Consider the following 16,686-nt stretch of genomic DNA (forward strand, 5'->3'; position numbering starts at 1 on the left):
CCAGGAGTTCTGGGCTGTAGTGCTGTGCTGATTGGGAGTCTGCATTGAGTTCAGCACCAGTGTGGTGATCTCCCCAGAGCAGGAGACCACCAGGTTGCCTAAGAAGGGGGGTGAACCAGCCCAGGTCGGAAACAGAGCATGTGAAAAGTCCTGTGTTGATCAGTAGTGGGCTTACACCTGTGAGTAGCCACTGCACTTTAGCCTAGGCAACATAGCAAGACCCTATCTCTTTAAAAAATTAATTAAATGCTTGTTTTAGTTTATCTTATCAGAAGTGGTGAGCTGGTAGATAGAAATGTCATATACCTGTCTTATTCTTTAGTTACTAGGATATGAAATTAAGAGGCACAGAGAACAGATGATCATTTGCCCACATTTGCAAGCCACTTACTCGTTGAAAGCTTTGTTTTTCTTTCTTCCTTTTAAGACTAGCTGAGTGCAGTATGAGAAGAGGGGCAAGTAGTAGAACAAGGAATTCAATCTGTAACTGTGAGCAATCAAGTGAGATAACTCACTACCTTTGGACCAGCCCTCTTTGAAAGTTTACAATTTTTTTTTGTCTCATTGATTTACAATTGAAATCAGCATTTTCCTAGCCCTTTACTAAAGCTATAGCAAGATATTATGGTTTATTCATTCACCACAAATAAAATGAGTACTTTAGTCCAAGGGATGTATTTGCATTTTTATTCCGTTAACTTGGTGCAATTTGGTGTTTTCAGATCGTGATTGAAGAAGAAAAGAAATTCTTGAAGTTACTTGAGCTTCTAGGCCATTATCAAGAATCAGGATCTGTCATTATATTTGTGGACAAGCAGGAACATGCTGATGGTCTTCTGAAGGATTTAATGAGAGCATCTTATCCTTGCATGTCTCTTCACGGAGGTAATGATTCATTTCATTCATACGTGAAATATCTGTTAAGTATTTAGCCTGCCAAGCCAAGCACTGTGCTGTGGTCTGAATGTTAATATTTGTTTTATTCTCTATAATGTAGAACTAAATTTTATATCGTTTCCTTTTTTTTTTTTTTGGAGACAGAGTCTTACTGTGTTACCCTGGGTAGAATGCAGTGGCATCATCATAACTCACTGCAACCTCAAAACCTCAAACTCCCAGTCTAAGGTATCCTCCTGCCTCAGCCTCTTGAGTAGCTGAGACTACAGACACTCACCGTGCGTGACACTCAGCTAATTTTTCTATTTTTAGTAGAGACGGGGTCTCACGCCTAGGCTGATCTCGAACTCCTAAGCTCAAGTAATCCTCCCACTTTGGCCTCCCAGATTGCTAACATTACAGGTTTGAGCCACCACACCCTGCCTAAATTTTATATCATTTATATCAGTTTTTATTCACAATCTTAGAAAGAAAATCAGACAAGCATACATTGGTTTGACCAAATTCCCTCGCCATTAATCAGTTAAGGAGGAATTGAACTTAAGTATTTCTGACTTAGGTTATACTTTCTCCAGTGCACATGCTACCTACCTAGAGGTTTTCATGATTCACCTTAGAATTTTTATTGAAGTTTTAAAGTAATGTTTTAATTTTTGTGTAATACTGCCGTTGTCATGTATATGTGGAACTAGAACACAAAGCATATGGAACAGAAAGGGTTTGAATTACCCTCATTAACAAGGTGTTCTGGCTGTCTAGTAATGAACCACCCCAAAATTTAGTGGCCACAGTTATTTACTGGTGAATCTGCAGTTTCGGCAGATTCGTACATCTAGTCTGTTTCATGTCTTGTCTACTCCGACACGATGGAGCTGGGGATCCACTTCCAGTTTGCTTCACTGATTTCTGTGACTGGCAAGTTGGTACTGGCTCTTGACTGGGAGCTCAGTCAGGCAATTGGCCACGGGCCCTTGTGGTCCTCTCTATAAGGCTGCCTGGTCAGGAGGCAAGAACCAGAAGCTGGCCAGCCAGTTAAGGTTGATACCGGGATTGGCAGAGCTTTCGTTTCCGCCATATGCTGTAGGTTAAAGTAGTCAGCCGAGTGGCCCAGATTCCAGAGGATGGAAATATAGACTCCACTTCTTGATGGGAGAGTGTCTTCCCACATGCAGAGGAGCATGTGGGATAGGATACACTTTTGCTGTCATCTTTGGAAAATATAGTCTACCCCACCAGGCTTCATATGGGATGAAATTTAAAGGGCTTTCAAGATTTATATTTGGTTACCTTTCAATTTTTGAAAATGACTCATTATGTTTTTCTTTTTTTATACTGTGATAAATATTCATTTCATAAAATTTACCATTTTACCCATTTTTAAGTGTGTACTTCATTATGTACATTTGCAGTGCTGTGTAACCATACATTATCTATTTCTAGAACTTTTCCATCATCCCAAATAGAAACTGTACCTATGAAGCAATAACTCTCCATTTTCCTCTCCCATCAGTCCTTGTGACCTCTATTCTTTCTGTCTTTATGCATTTGCCTATTCTGGGTACCTTGTTTAAGTGAAATCATACATTATTTTTCTGTCTAGCTTTTTTCACTTAGCATAATGCTTTCAAGATTCATCCATGCTGTAGCATGTGTCAGATTTCCTTTTTAGCTGGACACAGTGGCTTGAGCCTGTGGTCCCAGCTGCTTGAGAGGCTGAAGCAGGAGGATCGCTGAGCCCAGGAGTTTGAGGTTGCACAGAGCTGTGATGATGCCACTGCACTCTAGCGCAGGCAACAGAGCAAGACTCTATTTCAAAAAAAAAAAAAAAACAAAACAGATTCTGATTCTGTAGTTTGGGGTAGGACCTGAGATTCTACATTTCTAACAAGCTCCCATGTGCTTCTGCTCTGTTCCTTGGACAAAATTGAGTAGCAAGTCTCTACGTGATCTACAGGAAACAAAGAAAGATCTAACTCCTGTCATAGGCTGAATGTTCCTGCCTTTTCTCCATTTTGGTCCCAAAACAGATATAGGTTAGTGATTCTGATATTGGGCCTCTACAAATATAAGCTTTATATATAAGAAAGGGGGCAAAACAAGGCAGAGTTGAAAGATTCATAAATTGAATTAATAGCAGTAACTTTCAGTCTTACCATTAAATTTTCTTAGTCTTTTATTTTCTATATTGTAGGACTTGAAAGTGTGAAATTGTTTTTCATTCTAAGTTTAGATTCATTCTCTATCAGAAGAAATAGAAAATTTTATTTGAACATGTTGTTTTATATCTCTTCTCTTTAATTTACCTGCAGGCATTGATCAATATGACAGAGATAGCATCATAAATGACTTTAAGAATGGGACCTGCAAACTTCTTGTGGCCACCTCTGTCGCCGCCCGGGGTCTAGATGTGAAACATCTGATTCTTGTAGTAAATTATAGCTGCCCCAATCATTATGAGGATTACGTGCACAGAGCAGGACGGACTGGGAGAGCAGGCAACAAGGTAAAAAGAATTTTTTTATAGTTGATTTCTGTTATATTAAAATATAGGTGTTTCTTTAGTATTTTATGTAGTAATTAATAGGAGTTATGGGGACATTTTGAAAATCCACAATCAGCAGAGGGTGATTGGTTGATGTTAGTGATTGATGTTAATAATTTATATACATATACATACCTAAGAACTGTTAAAATTACCAGATACCTATCTGCTCTTTATAGGCAGATACTGTTGACATCTTATGTCCCTTTTTGGTTCCCCACCCCTCTAAAGCCTAAAAATTTCTATACAAATGCTCCTTGACTTACAGTGGGGTTACATCCTGATAAAACCATCATAAGTTAAAAATATATCCTAAGTTGAAAATGCGTTTAATACACCTGAACATCATAGCTTAGTCTAGCCTACCTTCAGCATGCTTAGAACACTTACTAGCCTACCGTTGGGCATAATTCTATAACAGAAAGCCTATTTTTTACTAAGTGTTGACTATCTCATGTATTTATTGAATACTGTACTGGAAGTGAAACACAGAGTGGTTCTATGAGTATACAAAGTATGATTTCTACTGAATGCCTATTCTATTGCTTTTGCACCATCATAAAGTTGAAAAATCATTAAGTTGAACTATGAGAAGTCTGGGACCATCTATAGATACATGTTCATAAATGTATGTGGTTCAAGATCTTTCGTTTTTTTTTTTTTTTAATTTCTAGCAAGGCCTTTCACTACGGAATGTCATTGCTTTTTTAATAATAAAAACATGGGATCATAAAGTATACCCATTGGCTGGGCGCGGTGACTCATACCTGTAATCCTGGCACTCTGGGAGGCTGAGACAAGAGGATCACTTGGGCCCAGGGGTTTGAGGTTGCTGTGAGCTAGGCTGACGCCACGGCACTCTAGCTGGGGTGACAGAGTGAGACTGTCTTAAAAAAAAAAAGAAAAATTCATTTGTATGTATAAGCAAACATATTATATATACATATATTTATATATAATCCATATATGTACACATATATTTTTATATTTTATTGGTCTTAAAACACAGAAAGCTATATCCTAGGAAGTTAATATGAGTGAGAGTGGGTGTAGTAGGCAGCAGAGGATGGGGATGCAAGCAAAAAAGAGAAAAATAAAATACTATATTAAAGAAAACTTGATAGGACACAATTGTGCATTTAAATGGCATGTTTCTACTTACACATAAATTAGAAATTTTCTGGGGTTTTCTGTTGTTGGTTTTTTTGTTTTGTTTTGTTTTGTTTTTTTCATTGAGAGAGAGTCTCAGTTTGTTGCCTGGGCTAGAGTGCTGTGCTATAATCATAACTCACTGCAGCCTCCAACTCCTGAGCTCAGGTTATCCTCCTGACTCAGTCTCCTGAATTGCTGGGACCACAGGTGTGCACCACCACTCCTGGCTGATTTTTAAAATTTTTTTTTGAGATGAGGGTATTGCTCAGGCTGGTCTCTAATTCCTGGCCTCCAGTGATCCTCCTGCCTTGACCTCCCAAACGGGTAGGCTTACAGGCATGAGCCACTGTACCTGGCTTAAATTAGAAATTTTCTAGTTTTGCTTATTTTAATTTTAAATATTTTTTTTATTTTTATTTTTTTTATTTCATCTTATTGTTATGGAATAATTTTAAATATTAAACCTGGTTATTTCACTTTGAAATATTAAAGAATTTAATAGGGGGTCTTTTGTCACCTTTAAAATTCTTTAGTAATGGTATCATTCTCATGAAGATTTCCTAGGTAGTTCAGATTGCATCTTACCTGTGATCTAAGTAGGATTCATCTTGTTAGTTTCTAGTAATTCTATTTTTTTCATCCTTTGTTAGGGTTATGCCTATACTTTTATCACAGAAGATCAAGCTCGCTATGCTGGCGACATAATTAAAGCTCTTGAATTGTCAGGGACTGCAGTGCCTCCTGATCTAGAGAAACTTTGGAGTGATTTCAAAGATCAGCAGAAAGCTGTGAGTTTTTTAACCCATGTTACTCTTGTGCAAATCATTAACATGTTCTAAAGCTTAAATATTTAATACTTGGAAATCCTTTTTGTTAATATTTTGGAATTTTAATAGGACTATTTTCATTTGTCACTTTAGAGAGGGGAAAAAAGAGTGAAAATAAAATGTGATCTTTTGCTTGAACTTAGTATTTTGTGCTGTGTATGTAGAGCTCTTATTTTTTCTTACATAACGAATGAATTGTTTTTGTTACATTCGCATAAACCACCTTGAAAAAATATTTAATTGCTATAAATTCCTAAACATAAATTTTTTACTATGCGATTAATTTTTTTGTTTTTGTTTTTTTGAAAGGAGGGGAAAATAATTAAAAAGAGTAGTGGGTTCTCTGGTAAGGGATTCAAGTTTGATGAAACAGAGCAAGCTTTGGCTAATGAGAGGAAAAAGTTACAAAAAGCGGCTCTTGGTCTGCAAGATTCAGATGATGAAGATGCTGCAGTCGATGTAAGTATTGTTCTAAGCTTCATTTTTGCCAATTGCAGCAATTATTCCTTTTGTTCTGGAGATCTTGTCATAGGCTTGTTGAAATAGCCAATCCCTGGAAACCTTCTTAGGGCGTACGTACTCTTCCCAACCTTTGTGTGTGTGTGTGTGTGTGTGTGTGTTTACATGCACCTGTATCTGTGTATTTTCATTAAAATGGGATCATACTCAATCCTTTATATAAATCGTCTTTACACAAAAAGTATATGGAATTCGTTCCATTTTAGTAAATTTACTCTTAAATTATTCTTTTTTTTTTTTTTTTTTTTTTTTTTTTGAGACAGAGTTTCGCTCTGTTGCCCGGGCTAGAGTGAGTGCCGTGGCATCAGTTTAGCTCACAGCAACCTCAAACTCCTGGGCTTAAGCGATCCTACTGCTTCAGCCTCCTGAGTAGCTGGGACTACAGGCATGCGCCACCATGCCCGGCTAATTTTTTCTATATATATTTTTAGCTGTCCATATAATTTCTTTCTATTTTTAGTAGAGATGGGGTCTCGCTCTTGCTCAGGCTGGTCTCGAACTCCTGAGCTCAAACGATCCGCCCACCTCGGCCTCCCAGAGTGCTAGGATTACAGGCGTGAGCCACCGCGCCCGGCCTTAAATTATTCTTGATGGTCTATATAATATTGATGTTTCACAGTTGAATGAATGGAACTCCTTTATTTATGGATTGTTTCCATATAGTCACTATTTGGAACATACTTTACTGTTGTAAACTATACTTGATTGCACATCCATGCACGTTTAATCTTGCACACTCAGCACAACAGGTTTTTAGGATGAGTTTATAAGTGGAATTGTTAGACCAAAAGGTATATCTGATTTGGCCTTACTCCTTGTCAGATTGTCCTCCAGGAAGGGAGTATCAGTTTGCACTCACTGTATAGTGTGAGAGTTCCTGGCTTGCCACACCTTTAACAAATTGGTACTAATACTGTTTTTTATCTTTTTAAATTTGATAATTATAGAATATTTTTATTACTAATAATTGTCAACATTTATTGAGTACTACTAAGTGCCACACACCATGCCAAATACTTTACAGGGATATTTTATTTACCTCCTTACAATTGCCGTACAAAGTAGATGCTCAGGGTATTCCCCCTTCATAACTGAGTATATTGACGCTTAGAAAGAAATAATCAGTTTTTCAGGTTTACACAGCGATCATGGAGAAGAGCAGTACTAGTAGCCAGTATATTCTTATCAACGCGCATGTTCTTAGCTTATGCCATTATCTATGATCCAGTGAGAAGTGACTCTGAGAGCTTAGCAATTTGAGGGTTTCACAGAGTCTATTCTTTGGAACCCTAATGACAGGAGCTTTAGAAGAGGATATTTCCATAATAGTTTTGGAAAATCTATCTAGTATATGCCAGCACCCCCATCTTTATACATAGAACACACATTATCACATCAAGGATATGCAGAGTTTTAATTAAGGAGGTTTGTTTAACTTTGCTTAACCCAGAAATTCCCTGACATATTTGATCATACAATACTTTTTTAGACATGTCATATTAAACTTTAGCTCAAAACAATGTTGGAAATCAGGAATTCAGTCTGTGTCTGTCATGGAGGAAATTGAGGCCTAGCAAAAGCGTTTGATTCAGGACCATACTGGGAGTTAAGCACAGACAGGACCAGAACCCAGGTCTCCTATTAACTATCGGCCATCTCTTTCTAGTTTACCATACTGGCTCAAAATTCAATATTGTTTTAGTGATCTGTTACTATGTAACAAATCAAAACTTAATCAGATTAAAGCAAAACATTTATTATCTCATATTTCCCTGAGGGTCAGGATATTAGGAGCAGTTTAGTCAGGTTGTTCTTGCTTAGGCTGCCGTGAGGTTGTGATCAAGCTGTTGACCCAGGTTGTAGCCATCTGAGGGCAGAACTGATGCTAGGTGATCTGCTCCCAAGGTGGCTCACTCACTTTAGTGTTTATGGGATTCCTCAAGTCTTCACTGTGCCTGTGTGCCCTCGGTGCACGGCAGCTGGCTTCCCCCAGAGCATGTGATCCCATAGAGAGGGCAAAGAGGAAGCGGGAGTGCTTTTCATGACTAGTCTCTGAAGTCACAACTGGCACTTCTGCTTTATTCTGTTAGAAGCAAGTCACTAAGTCCAGCCTGCACTCAAGAGGAGGCTCTACCTCTTGAGGGGAAGAGTACTAAATAATTTAAAACCACCTCTGTTTTTGTTTTTTATATTATAATAGTTTCCCCTTATCTACGATTTTGCTTTCTGCAGTTTCAATTATTAGTGTTCAACTGCGGTCTGAAAATATTACAGTATTTTGAGAGAGAGACCATATTCATACAACTTTTATTTGTAGCATATTGGTATAATTGTTCCATTTTATTATTAGTTATTGTTAGTCTCTTGCTATTCCTGATTTATAAAATTTTATCTCCGGTATGTATACATAGGAAAAACATAATATATGTAGGGCATGGTACTATCCAAGCTTTGTCATCCACTGGAGGTCTTGGAACATATCTGCTGCAGATAAGGGAGGACTCCGATACTTTTCACAATTTGTAAACATCTCATGATGGAATATGTGGATTGTTTCTTTGATTGTTAAAGTAATATATAATTTTTGTAAAAAATTTGAACCATACTTAAGTGAATGAAGTCGAAAGTAAACTATCAACTAGCACTGTACACATTCCTCATTCCTGATTTTATGTATCTGTTTAGATTTTAATGTAATGCATGCTGTTTAATTTAAAAGTTCTCAGCTAAATGTTGAGTTTAAAACTAGTTGATAACTAAAACCTCTTAATAGGTACCAAATGGTTTGAAAAGAAGCTAAGTTGGCTGTTTTTACTTCAGTAAAAGGGCTTTCTAAATTAACCGGTTTTTAAACCCTGAACAAGCTTTTCTCTGCATTTGAGATTCAGAAGATAAAGCGTTATTAACCTAAACTGAATTTATGAAGAAGTTTGTTTCTCTTTAGTCAGTGGTATCAGTAGTTATTGTTGGGCAAAAGGCATTTTTAAAAAGAAGTGCAAATAGCAGTAGGGCACACGTGACTCCTAGAGAGCTGGGGTTTCACTGTTGCTCTTGCCTCGACAGGAACCCCAGCCTTCATTTCCTTCCTTTCCCGATTCAAAGGAATAAGGCAAGAAGCCGTTTCTGATTCTACTACTCAGTTTTTGAGGCAAATCCAATTGCATTTTACGAGTTGGGAAGAGTCTTGGGGGCCCTGCCTTAGGAACATGTTGTACTCCCCCTGAGAATTATTGACTGTATTTTTAATTGTTCACTGGTATTGAGTTATAGCCCTTCTTCCAGCCTCTTTCATTGCAGTGTAATTTGGCCTGAAGGCCTGAGCCCTGGAGTAACTCAGCTGCATCGTGCTGGCTGTTCTGTCTTGACAGCTCCTCGTTTACTGAACTGGGATGTAGTTTCTGGACCGTTCAGGAGTCTGATTAAGTGATTATGCTGCATTGTATCTCCGTTTTCTGGTTTTTTTGTTCACCATAAATAACTGATTTTTGAAATGAAATGTTACCTTTAGCAAAGAGGTAGTATTTGTTTCTATTGATCTGTTTAGTGGAATTTACGCAAATGTAACTGATTCTAGTCTTTTGGTGGAAACATTCCTTAGTTGTTTCTGTAGATATGCCTAATTTGGTATTTCTAATCCAGTTTTTACTAATCCTTCCTTTTTTTTTGCCCCCCCCCCTTGGTCTAGATTGATGAGCAAATTGAAAGCATGTTTAATTCAAAGAAGAGAGTGAAGGATATGGCTGCTCCTGGAACATCGAGTGTGCCTGCTCCGACTGCAGGCAATGCTGAGAAATTAGAAATTGCTAAGCGATTGGCCCTTAGGATCAATGCTCAGAAGAATTTAGGCATTGAATCTCAGGTATTAAGTAATTTATTCCAAGTCTCGGTATTTTTTTTTTTCTTTTTTGAGACAGATCTCGCTTTGTTACCCAAGCTGGAGTGCAGTGGTACAATCATAGCTCACTGCAACCCGGAACTCCTGAGCTCAAGTAATTCCCCTGCCTCAGCCTCCTGAGTAGCTGGGACTCCAGGCATGCATTACTGTGCCCAGCTAATTTTTTAAAAAATATTTTGTAGGGGTGAGGTCTTGGTGCATTGTCCAGGCTGGCCTTGAACTTAGGACCTCAAGCAATCCTCCTGCCTTGTGCCTTGGCCTCCCAAATTACTGGGATTACAGGCATGAGCCACCACACCTGGCCTCAGTCAATGCTTTTTATAAGTTCTTTGATTTTAAATACTTTTCAGGAATTATGATGAGCTCAAGTGAGCAAAAAATTGTCTTAGACATTTGAGTTTGTGAGAATGTAACATTCTCTGTTGATAATTGCTTTTGGATGATCTCTGTAGTGTGGTTAACTAAGGACTTTATGCCTATATTGGAATGTGCATTAGGCTTGTTAGGCGTAGGTAGTTTTATTTTATTTAAAAAAAAATTTTTTTTTTCTTTAAGAGACAGGATGTCACTCAGCTGCCCAGGCTGGAGTGTATTGGCACAATCATAGCTCACTACAACCTTGAACTTTTGGGCTGAGGCAATCCTGCTGCCTCAGCCTCCCTAGTAGCCAGGACTACAGGTGTACACCACATCCAGCTAATTTTTAAATTTCTTTTTGTTCTTGAACTCCTGGCCTCAAGTAATTCTCTCATCTTAGCATCCCAAAGTGCTGGGATTAAAGGCATGAGCCACCGCGCCCAACCGATAGTTTATGGAATAGTATTCTGACTGATCTTACCAAAATCTTTAAGAAGTACTTCTCTTTTTCTTTCTTTATCTGCATGTTTATTGGATGGGTTATTGGGCACATAATTCTCTGGATATACAAACTCCCAGTTATGTCACTCAAACTAACATGGGATTTAAACAGTGGAGAAATATGATATTGAAATATTTCACATGGCATCTTTTTCTTGGAAGCTTTTTTGTTAATTTCTAAGTAAAGATAAATTTTCATAGCATTCCCAAGAATGGTTTGTTAATTTCAACAGTAATTTGAAGATTTTGAGTAAGTCATTTACTGTAATTTATTGAATGTTGGGTTGGGTTATGGAGGAGGAGGAGCTTAACGATGGTAGTGGTACAAAGATTTTAATTCAGAGGAAATTCCTAGGAGTCACAAAGTATATAAATGATTTTGGAAATATTTACAATATCTGATATTAAGAATTAGCTAATTTATCAAGTGCTTATGTAGGATCTAGTAGAATATTTAATAGAGAGTTAAATGTTCCTCCCTTTCCTCATCAACAGGGAGATACATTAAACTATTAATTTTTAATATATACTGCTAAATTGCACATCTGGGTGGGATGTGCATAAGAAAGATGTTTATTCATTTATTTGTTTGTTAAACATACATAAAATACAGAGTTAGAGGCTTTTCAGAGAACAATTCGTGGTAGGTCCCTGTAGCTGTCTCTGCGCTCATTTGAGATTTGACTGTGGGTCTTCCTTCACTGCAGGATGTGATGCAGCAGGCCACCAATGCAATCCTCAGAGGTGGCACCATTCTGGCTCCCACTGTGTCTGCAAAAACCATCGCAGAGCAGCTTGCTGAAAAGATCAATGCCAAGCTCAATTATGTGCCTTTGGAGAAACAAGAAGAAGAGAGACAGGATGGTGGACAGAATGAATCTTTTAAGAGATATGAGGAAGAATTAGAGATCAATGATTTCCCACAGGCAAGTAACAGATTTAAAAACCTTTTTTTATTGTGAAGTATCGACTCTTGCTTCTTTAGGAGCAAAATCTTACCTTTAAAACCCATGAACATTTTAGTATTCGCTTTTTACCTAAGCAATAGACAATAGAACAATAGAAATTCGATTTTTATGAATAAGTTCAAGGTGCATTAGAATCTAAATGAACTTATGATGTAGGTATATGTTTATTATAATCTTCATATTGCCCATGATGTTAACCAACCTGTTCTTTGTCAGCACAGCAGGGTTTTTTTAATCCTCTTGTGTTGTGATTTTTCCCCCCACCCTCTCTTTTAGACCGCTAGGTGGAAAGTTACTTCTAAGGAAGCTCTGCAGAGAATCAGTGAATACTCTGAAGCCGCAATTACAATCAGAGGAACGTACTTCCCTCCTGGCAAAGAACCCAAGGAAGGAGAGCGGAAAATTTACTTGGCAATCGAAAGTATGTGCTGTTGGTTCTGGTTCAGGCTTGAGGATCAAGGGTAATGTAGATGTAATAGATGCAGAGAGAATGGGAGGTCAGTCCTAGAGAGGACCGAAATAAAGAACACCTGTAAGAAAAAAAAAGTTTCCTGTATCATTTGAAGTCTTTATTTAGAAGTTCAGTACAGGTACAAAGGGAAATGGTCTGTTTATGGAACTCTTCAGTTTGGACAATTCAGTCAAATTAAAAATCATTCTGAAAAGCGTACATTTTAAGGACTGACCCATTTATGCTTCTAGTAAGTGGAATATTCTGGCCTAGGTTTAGGTCCATATGTAGCTTTGTATATATGTTGGTATATTTGATGCCGTCCCTCAGGCTCCATTCATTTTACTTCATTCCTTTTTTTTTTTTCTGCCCTCTCAAATTTGATCTCAATTGACCTGTCTTGAAGTTTGGTGATTCTTTTTTTTTTCTTGTTTTGAGATGAGGCCTGGCTATGTTGTCGAGGCTGGTCTGGAACTCCTTGCCTCAAGTGATCCTCCTGCCTCAGCCTTCTGAGTAGCTGACTACATGCAGTAGCCTCCACCCTCGGCCAGATTCAGTGATTCTTTCTTCTGCCTGCTCAAATCTGCTGTTGAACCCCTGTTATGAAATTTTTATTTCAGTTATTTTACTTTTCAACTCCAAAATTTCTATTTGGTTCCTTTATTTCTAGCTCTTTATTGATATACTCTATTTAGCCAGACATCATTTTCCTGGTTTCCTTTAGTTCTTTGTCCATGGTTTCTTTTAGCTCTTTGAGCATATTTATGTATTTATTTTTTATTAATCAGATTTCAGGAAAAGAAGAGCATATTTAAAATAGTTGATTTTAAGGTCTTTGTCTAGTAAGTCCAATGTCTGGGTTTTCTCAGGAGCAGTTTCTGTTCATTTCTTTTTTTCCCCCTGTGATTGGGCCATGCTTTCTTTGTTTCTTTGCATGCTTCTTAATTTTTAGTTAAAAACTGGACATTTTGGAGGCAGCTATGCTCACCACTGTACCACCAATGCCGGCACAAAACTGGACATTTTGAATATTGTAATGTGATAACTAGAAATCTGATTCTCCCCAGTATTTATTGCTGCTGCTTGTTGTAGTTGTTTGTTTAGTGACTTTTCTGAACTAATTTTGTATAGTCTGTATTGTTTGTCATGTGTGGCTACTGAAGTCAGATAGTGATTTTTTTAAATTTCAAAATATTAAGAGGGTACAGATATTTATATTACGTGGATATCTTTTATAATGCTGAAGTTGAGGCTCAGATAGTGATTTCACAGAGATTTCCTTAAATGCCTAGGAAGGAAAAAAAACTTCTGTTCTTTGTAGACGTGTTCTCTCTGTGTACTGGGGCAAGCCTTCAATTCTCAGCCAGGCAGTACAACTCTGCCTTAGCTTTCTCTTTATGCTTGTGTAGTCTGAAGGTCAGCCAGAGATGGTGAGAGCTTATGGCCTACTCAGGTCTTCTCTGAGCACGTGCCCAGCCCTGGGTGTGCACATGACCTTCTACATTCCCACGAATGTGTGAGTGCTTTACAAAGCATTTCATTCCCCAGCCTTTCCTCCAAGCCTTTGGTTTGTCTTTTGCCCCAGCTGTTATCCCTTGTCCTAGAGGGTAGTTTCTAATGCGTTTGCATTTTGGTAAATACCTCCCCAGTAGCTGCCTCAGCCCTGGAGAGTTCCAAGTTAGGTGAAATAAAGGCAAGCCCTTTGAGCTGGTCTTTCAGGGAACCACCAGACAGGTCAAAACAGCCAACCATATTTTTTTGAGAATAAGTTTCATTCTGGTACCAGGAATGTGGGCTGTTCAAGGCTGTGATTGGGGAGTGAGTGATGGGGATTGGAAGAGAAATAGGGTCAGGGTAAATTAGAACATTGAAAAGCTCTGTTGCTGAGATTCAGCTGGGGCGGGGTGGGTTCTTATGTTTTCTTTTTCTTTTTTCTTTTGAGACAGAGTCTCACTCTGTTGCCTTGGCTAGAGTGCTGTGGTGTCAGCCTAGCTCAGAGCAACCTCGAACTCCTGGGCTCAAGCCATCCTCTTGCCTCACCCTGCCGGGTAGCTGGGACTACAGGCATGCGCCACCATGCCCAGCTAATTTTTTCTATTTTTAGTTGTTTGGCTAATTTCTTTCTGTTTTCAGTAGAGACGGGGTCTTGCTCTTGCTCAGGCTGGTCTCGAACTCCTGAGCTCAAGCAGTCCTCCTGCCTCGGCCTCCCAGAGTGCTAGGATGACAGGTGTGAGCCACTGCGCCTAGCCCTCTTTTTTCTTTTTCTTTTTTTTTTTTTTTTTTTTTGAGAGAGAGAGAGAGCGAGCTTGCTCTGTTATAGCTTCAGCCTGAAACTCCTGGGCTTGAGCCATCCTCCTGCCAGCCTCCTGGGTAACTGGGACTACAGGTGCACCCCACCACTCCCAGCTAATTTTTCTATTTTTTGTAGAGATGGTGCTCTTGCTCAGGCTGGTCTCAAACTCCTGGCCTCAAGTGATCCATCTCAGCCACCCTAAGTGCTGGGATTACATGAGCCACACCATGCCCAGCCTGTTTTTTTATTTTTCTTGAGTGTTTGCCTGGTTGCTGTAAACTTCTGATTAGCTTCCAGAGTTCAAATAAAGTTGATTTTGACAAGTTTTGCAAGTTTATTACCCCCGTCTGTGGAGGGACAGGCTTTTGCAGTTCTGTGGTCTGCCAGTTTTGCTAACGTCACTGTCACTATTAGCCTTTTTGAATTAATAATGATGAATTGTGGCAAAGGTGAAACTTAAGTGCCGCCTTTGTGTTTACCATGTTTTGGCCACTCTGCCATTGCAGTAAGTTTCATAATACTTTTAAGTGGTGGACAGAAGATGTGGGTCCAGAACTAGGCAGATTGCATTTTTTTGTTCATGTTTGTGATTGTGAGAAACTGATTTGTATCTGTTTCAAGTCAGGTTTTAAAATGGCATCCTTTCATGTATCCTGAAGGACTTTTGGTCTGCCAGTGACTCAGTGTGTTTCTAAATCATGCGAGACTGTTCCTTATTACATGGCAAAACGGGGCTTGCTGACACCTGGGTCTTCAAGCAGCCAAAATTAACCTGACATCTTTTTGTAGTTGGCACTGGGCAGGTCCTCGCTGCTGTGCTCATTAGGCTAAACAGGATGTAGCCACGATGATATTCAGAGGAATCTGATGATAAAAACTTTGGTATACATGGACTCAAACTTGTATTTTCTGCTTGGATATCATAGGTGTCATATGCAAAACCAATATTTTAAATTCCTGCCTTATAAAGAGGTAAATCAGAGACATGATTATTTGCTTTGAAAAAGTTTCCTTTTTGTAATTCATTTTTTAATTTAAAGATAGTTATGTTTGTTTGCTATGGTATAATTAACATATCAAAGTTCAGTTTACATATATCAGAACACATCTCCTAGACTATCAAGTGACATGAGTAAGATAGTCACTATATACGGTCCACAGCTTCTGTTTGCTTTTCCTTCCACATAGAATGGTTCTGGTTACTTCTCCTCACTGTCAACTTGCATTCAGGAAATAACATCTAATTTTTATAGTAATCTAAGCAAGTTTTTTCCCCCCAGGTAAAAAGGCAACCTTGTCGAAAACAAATCTTTAAAAATATTCTAGAGACATAATGATAGTTAATAAGAGCTGGGGATTGGTAATTTAATTGATCTAAAGCTTTTAGAATTTTCAGAGGTAATTAGATTTTTAAAAGGATCATTTAGTTTTTGAAACTTTAACCAAACTCAACAGTAACAGGATGAAAACAGGTGTTGCTAGCATGGAAGGAGCGTAGTGTCATCTGTTTCTAGTTCTGTAATTGGAGAGACCCCACTGCCTGGCTGGCTCCTTGGAGGCTCTGTTTGGCTCAGCAGCTCCAGGCCTCCCACCAGGCAAAGGGAAGGAGAACAGGAAGGACTTACGTGCCTAGTCAGCCTGTATAATTTATATAGCCTGTTCTGTGACCCTCTCTTTTTACTAGTGGAGAATCCCTTAAAAGCAGCCAGAGTTGTTTTAGGACCAATGAAAGGAAATGCCTCTTTTTCATGGCTACTTATAAACATATGTAACCTATTACCTAAAGAAGTTACATAAGTCAGAATTTAAACTGGTCCAAATGGTCAGGCTCTAACTAAAGTAGGAAAATTATTCTTCTACTTGGATCTAGGTGAGAGTGTCATTTTCCTTCTTTTAAAAATAGCACGTAGAAAAAATTTCAAAAGAAAAAATGGCACAAAAATAACAAGCTTCACACCAACTCATGCCAAGCGACATATTTTCTTTCCTGAATTTCATTTTCGTTGTCATTTTCAGTCTGATTTGGCTCTTGATTCTACCCTTTAGCCTTTCCCTCCAGTACCCACCTTCCCCACACAGCTTTAAAGTGTGTGGATAGTGGCTGGTGGAGACACAGGACTACATTAGGTATGTTGCAGTGATTTCACAGCCACACACTTGACCCATTGCTTCCTGTTGTTAAACTGTTTCTGCCTCCCTCTCCCTCGCCCCTGCCTCTTTCCTTCTCTCTCCTCCCTCCCAACCTCTGGTCAGAAAGGTTATTCATTTCTAATAGGGGAGAAAA

The 16,686-nt window shown here is 38.6% G+C and overlaps 1 protein-coding gene across 2 annotated transcripts in view; it reads left to right on the plus strand.

Annotated features, from left to right (window-relative positions):
* DDX46 (DEAD-box helicase 46) overlaps window positions 1-16,686 on the plus strand; it is a 45,074-nt gene that overhangs the window by 24,953 nt on the left and 3,435 nt on the right. Inside the window, exons 15-21 of one of the 2 annotated variants that reach the window (XM_069483633.1) lie at window positions 723-885; window positions 3,207-3,400; window positions 5,242-5,379; window positions 5,728-5,877; window positions 9,623-9,799; window positions 11,398-11,616; window positions 11,935-12,079. In XM_069483633.1, the coding sequence (XP_069339734.1) occupies window positions 723-885; window positions 3,207-3,400; window positions 5,242-5,379; window positions 5,728-5,877; window positions 9,623-9,799; window positions 11,398-11,616; window positions 11,935-12,079 (1,186 nt within the window). The remainder of the gene's footprint in view (window positions 1-722; window positions 886-3,206; window positions 3,401-5,241; window positions 5,380-5,727; window positions 5,878-9,622; window positions 9,800-11,397; window positions 11,617-11,934; window positions 12,080-16,686) is intronic. The other variant, XM_069483634.1, reaches the window with a different exon arrangement.

This window comes from Eulemur rufifrons, chromosome 10 (assembly GCF_041146395.1).
Source record: "Eulemur rufifrons isolate Redbay chromosome 10, OSU_ERuf_1, whole genome shotgun sequence".
In the NCBI taxonomy this organism is placed as follows: domain Eukaryota; kingdom Metazoa; phylum Chordata; class Mammalia; order Primates; family Lemuridae; genus Eulemur; species Eulemur rufifrons.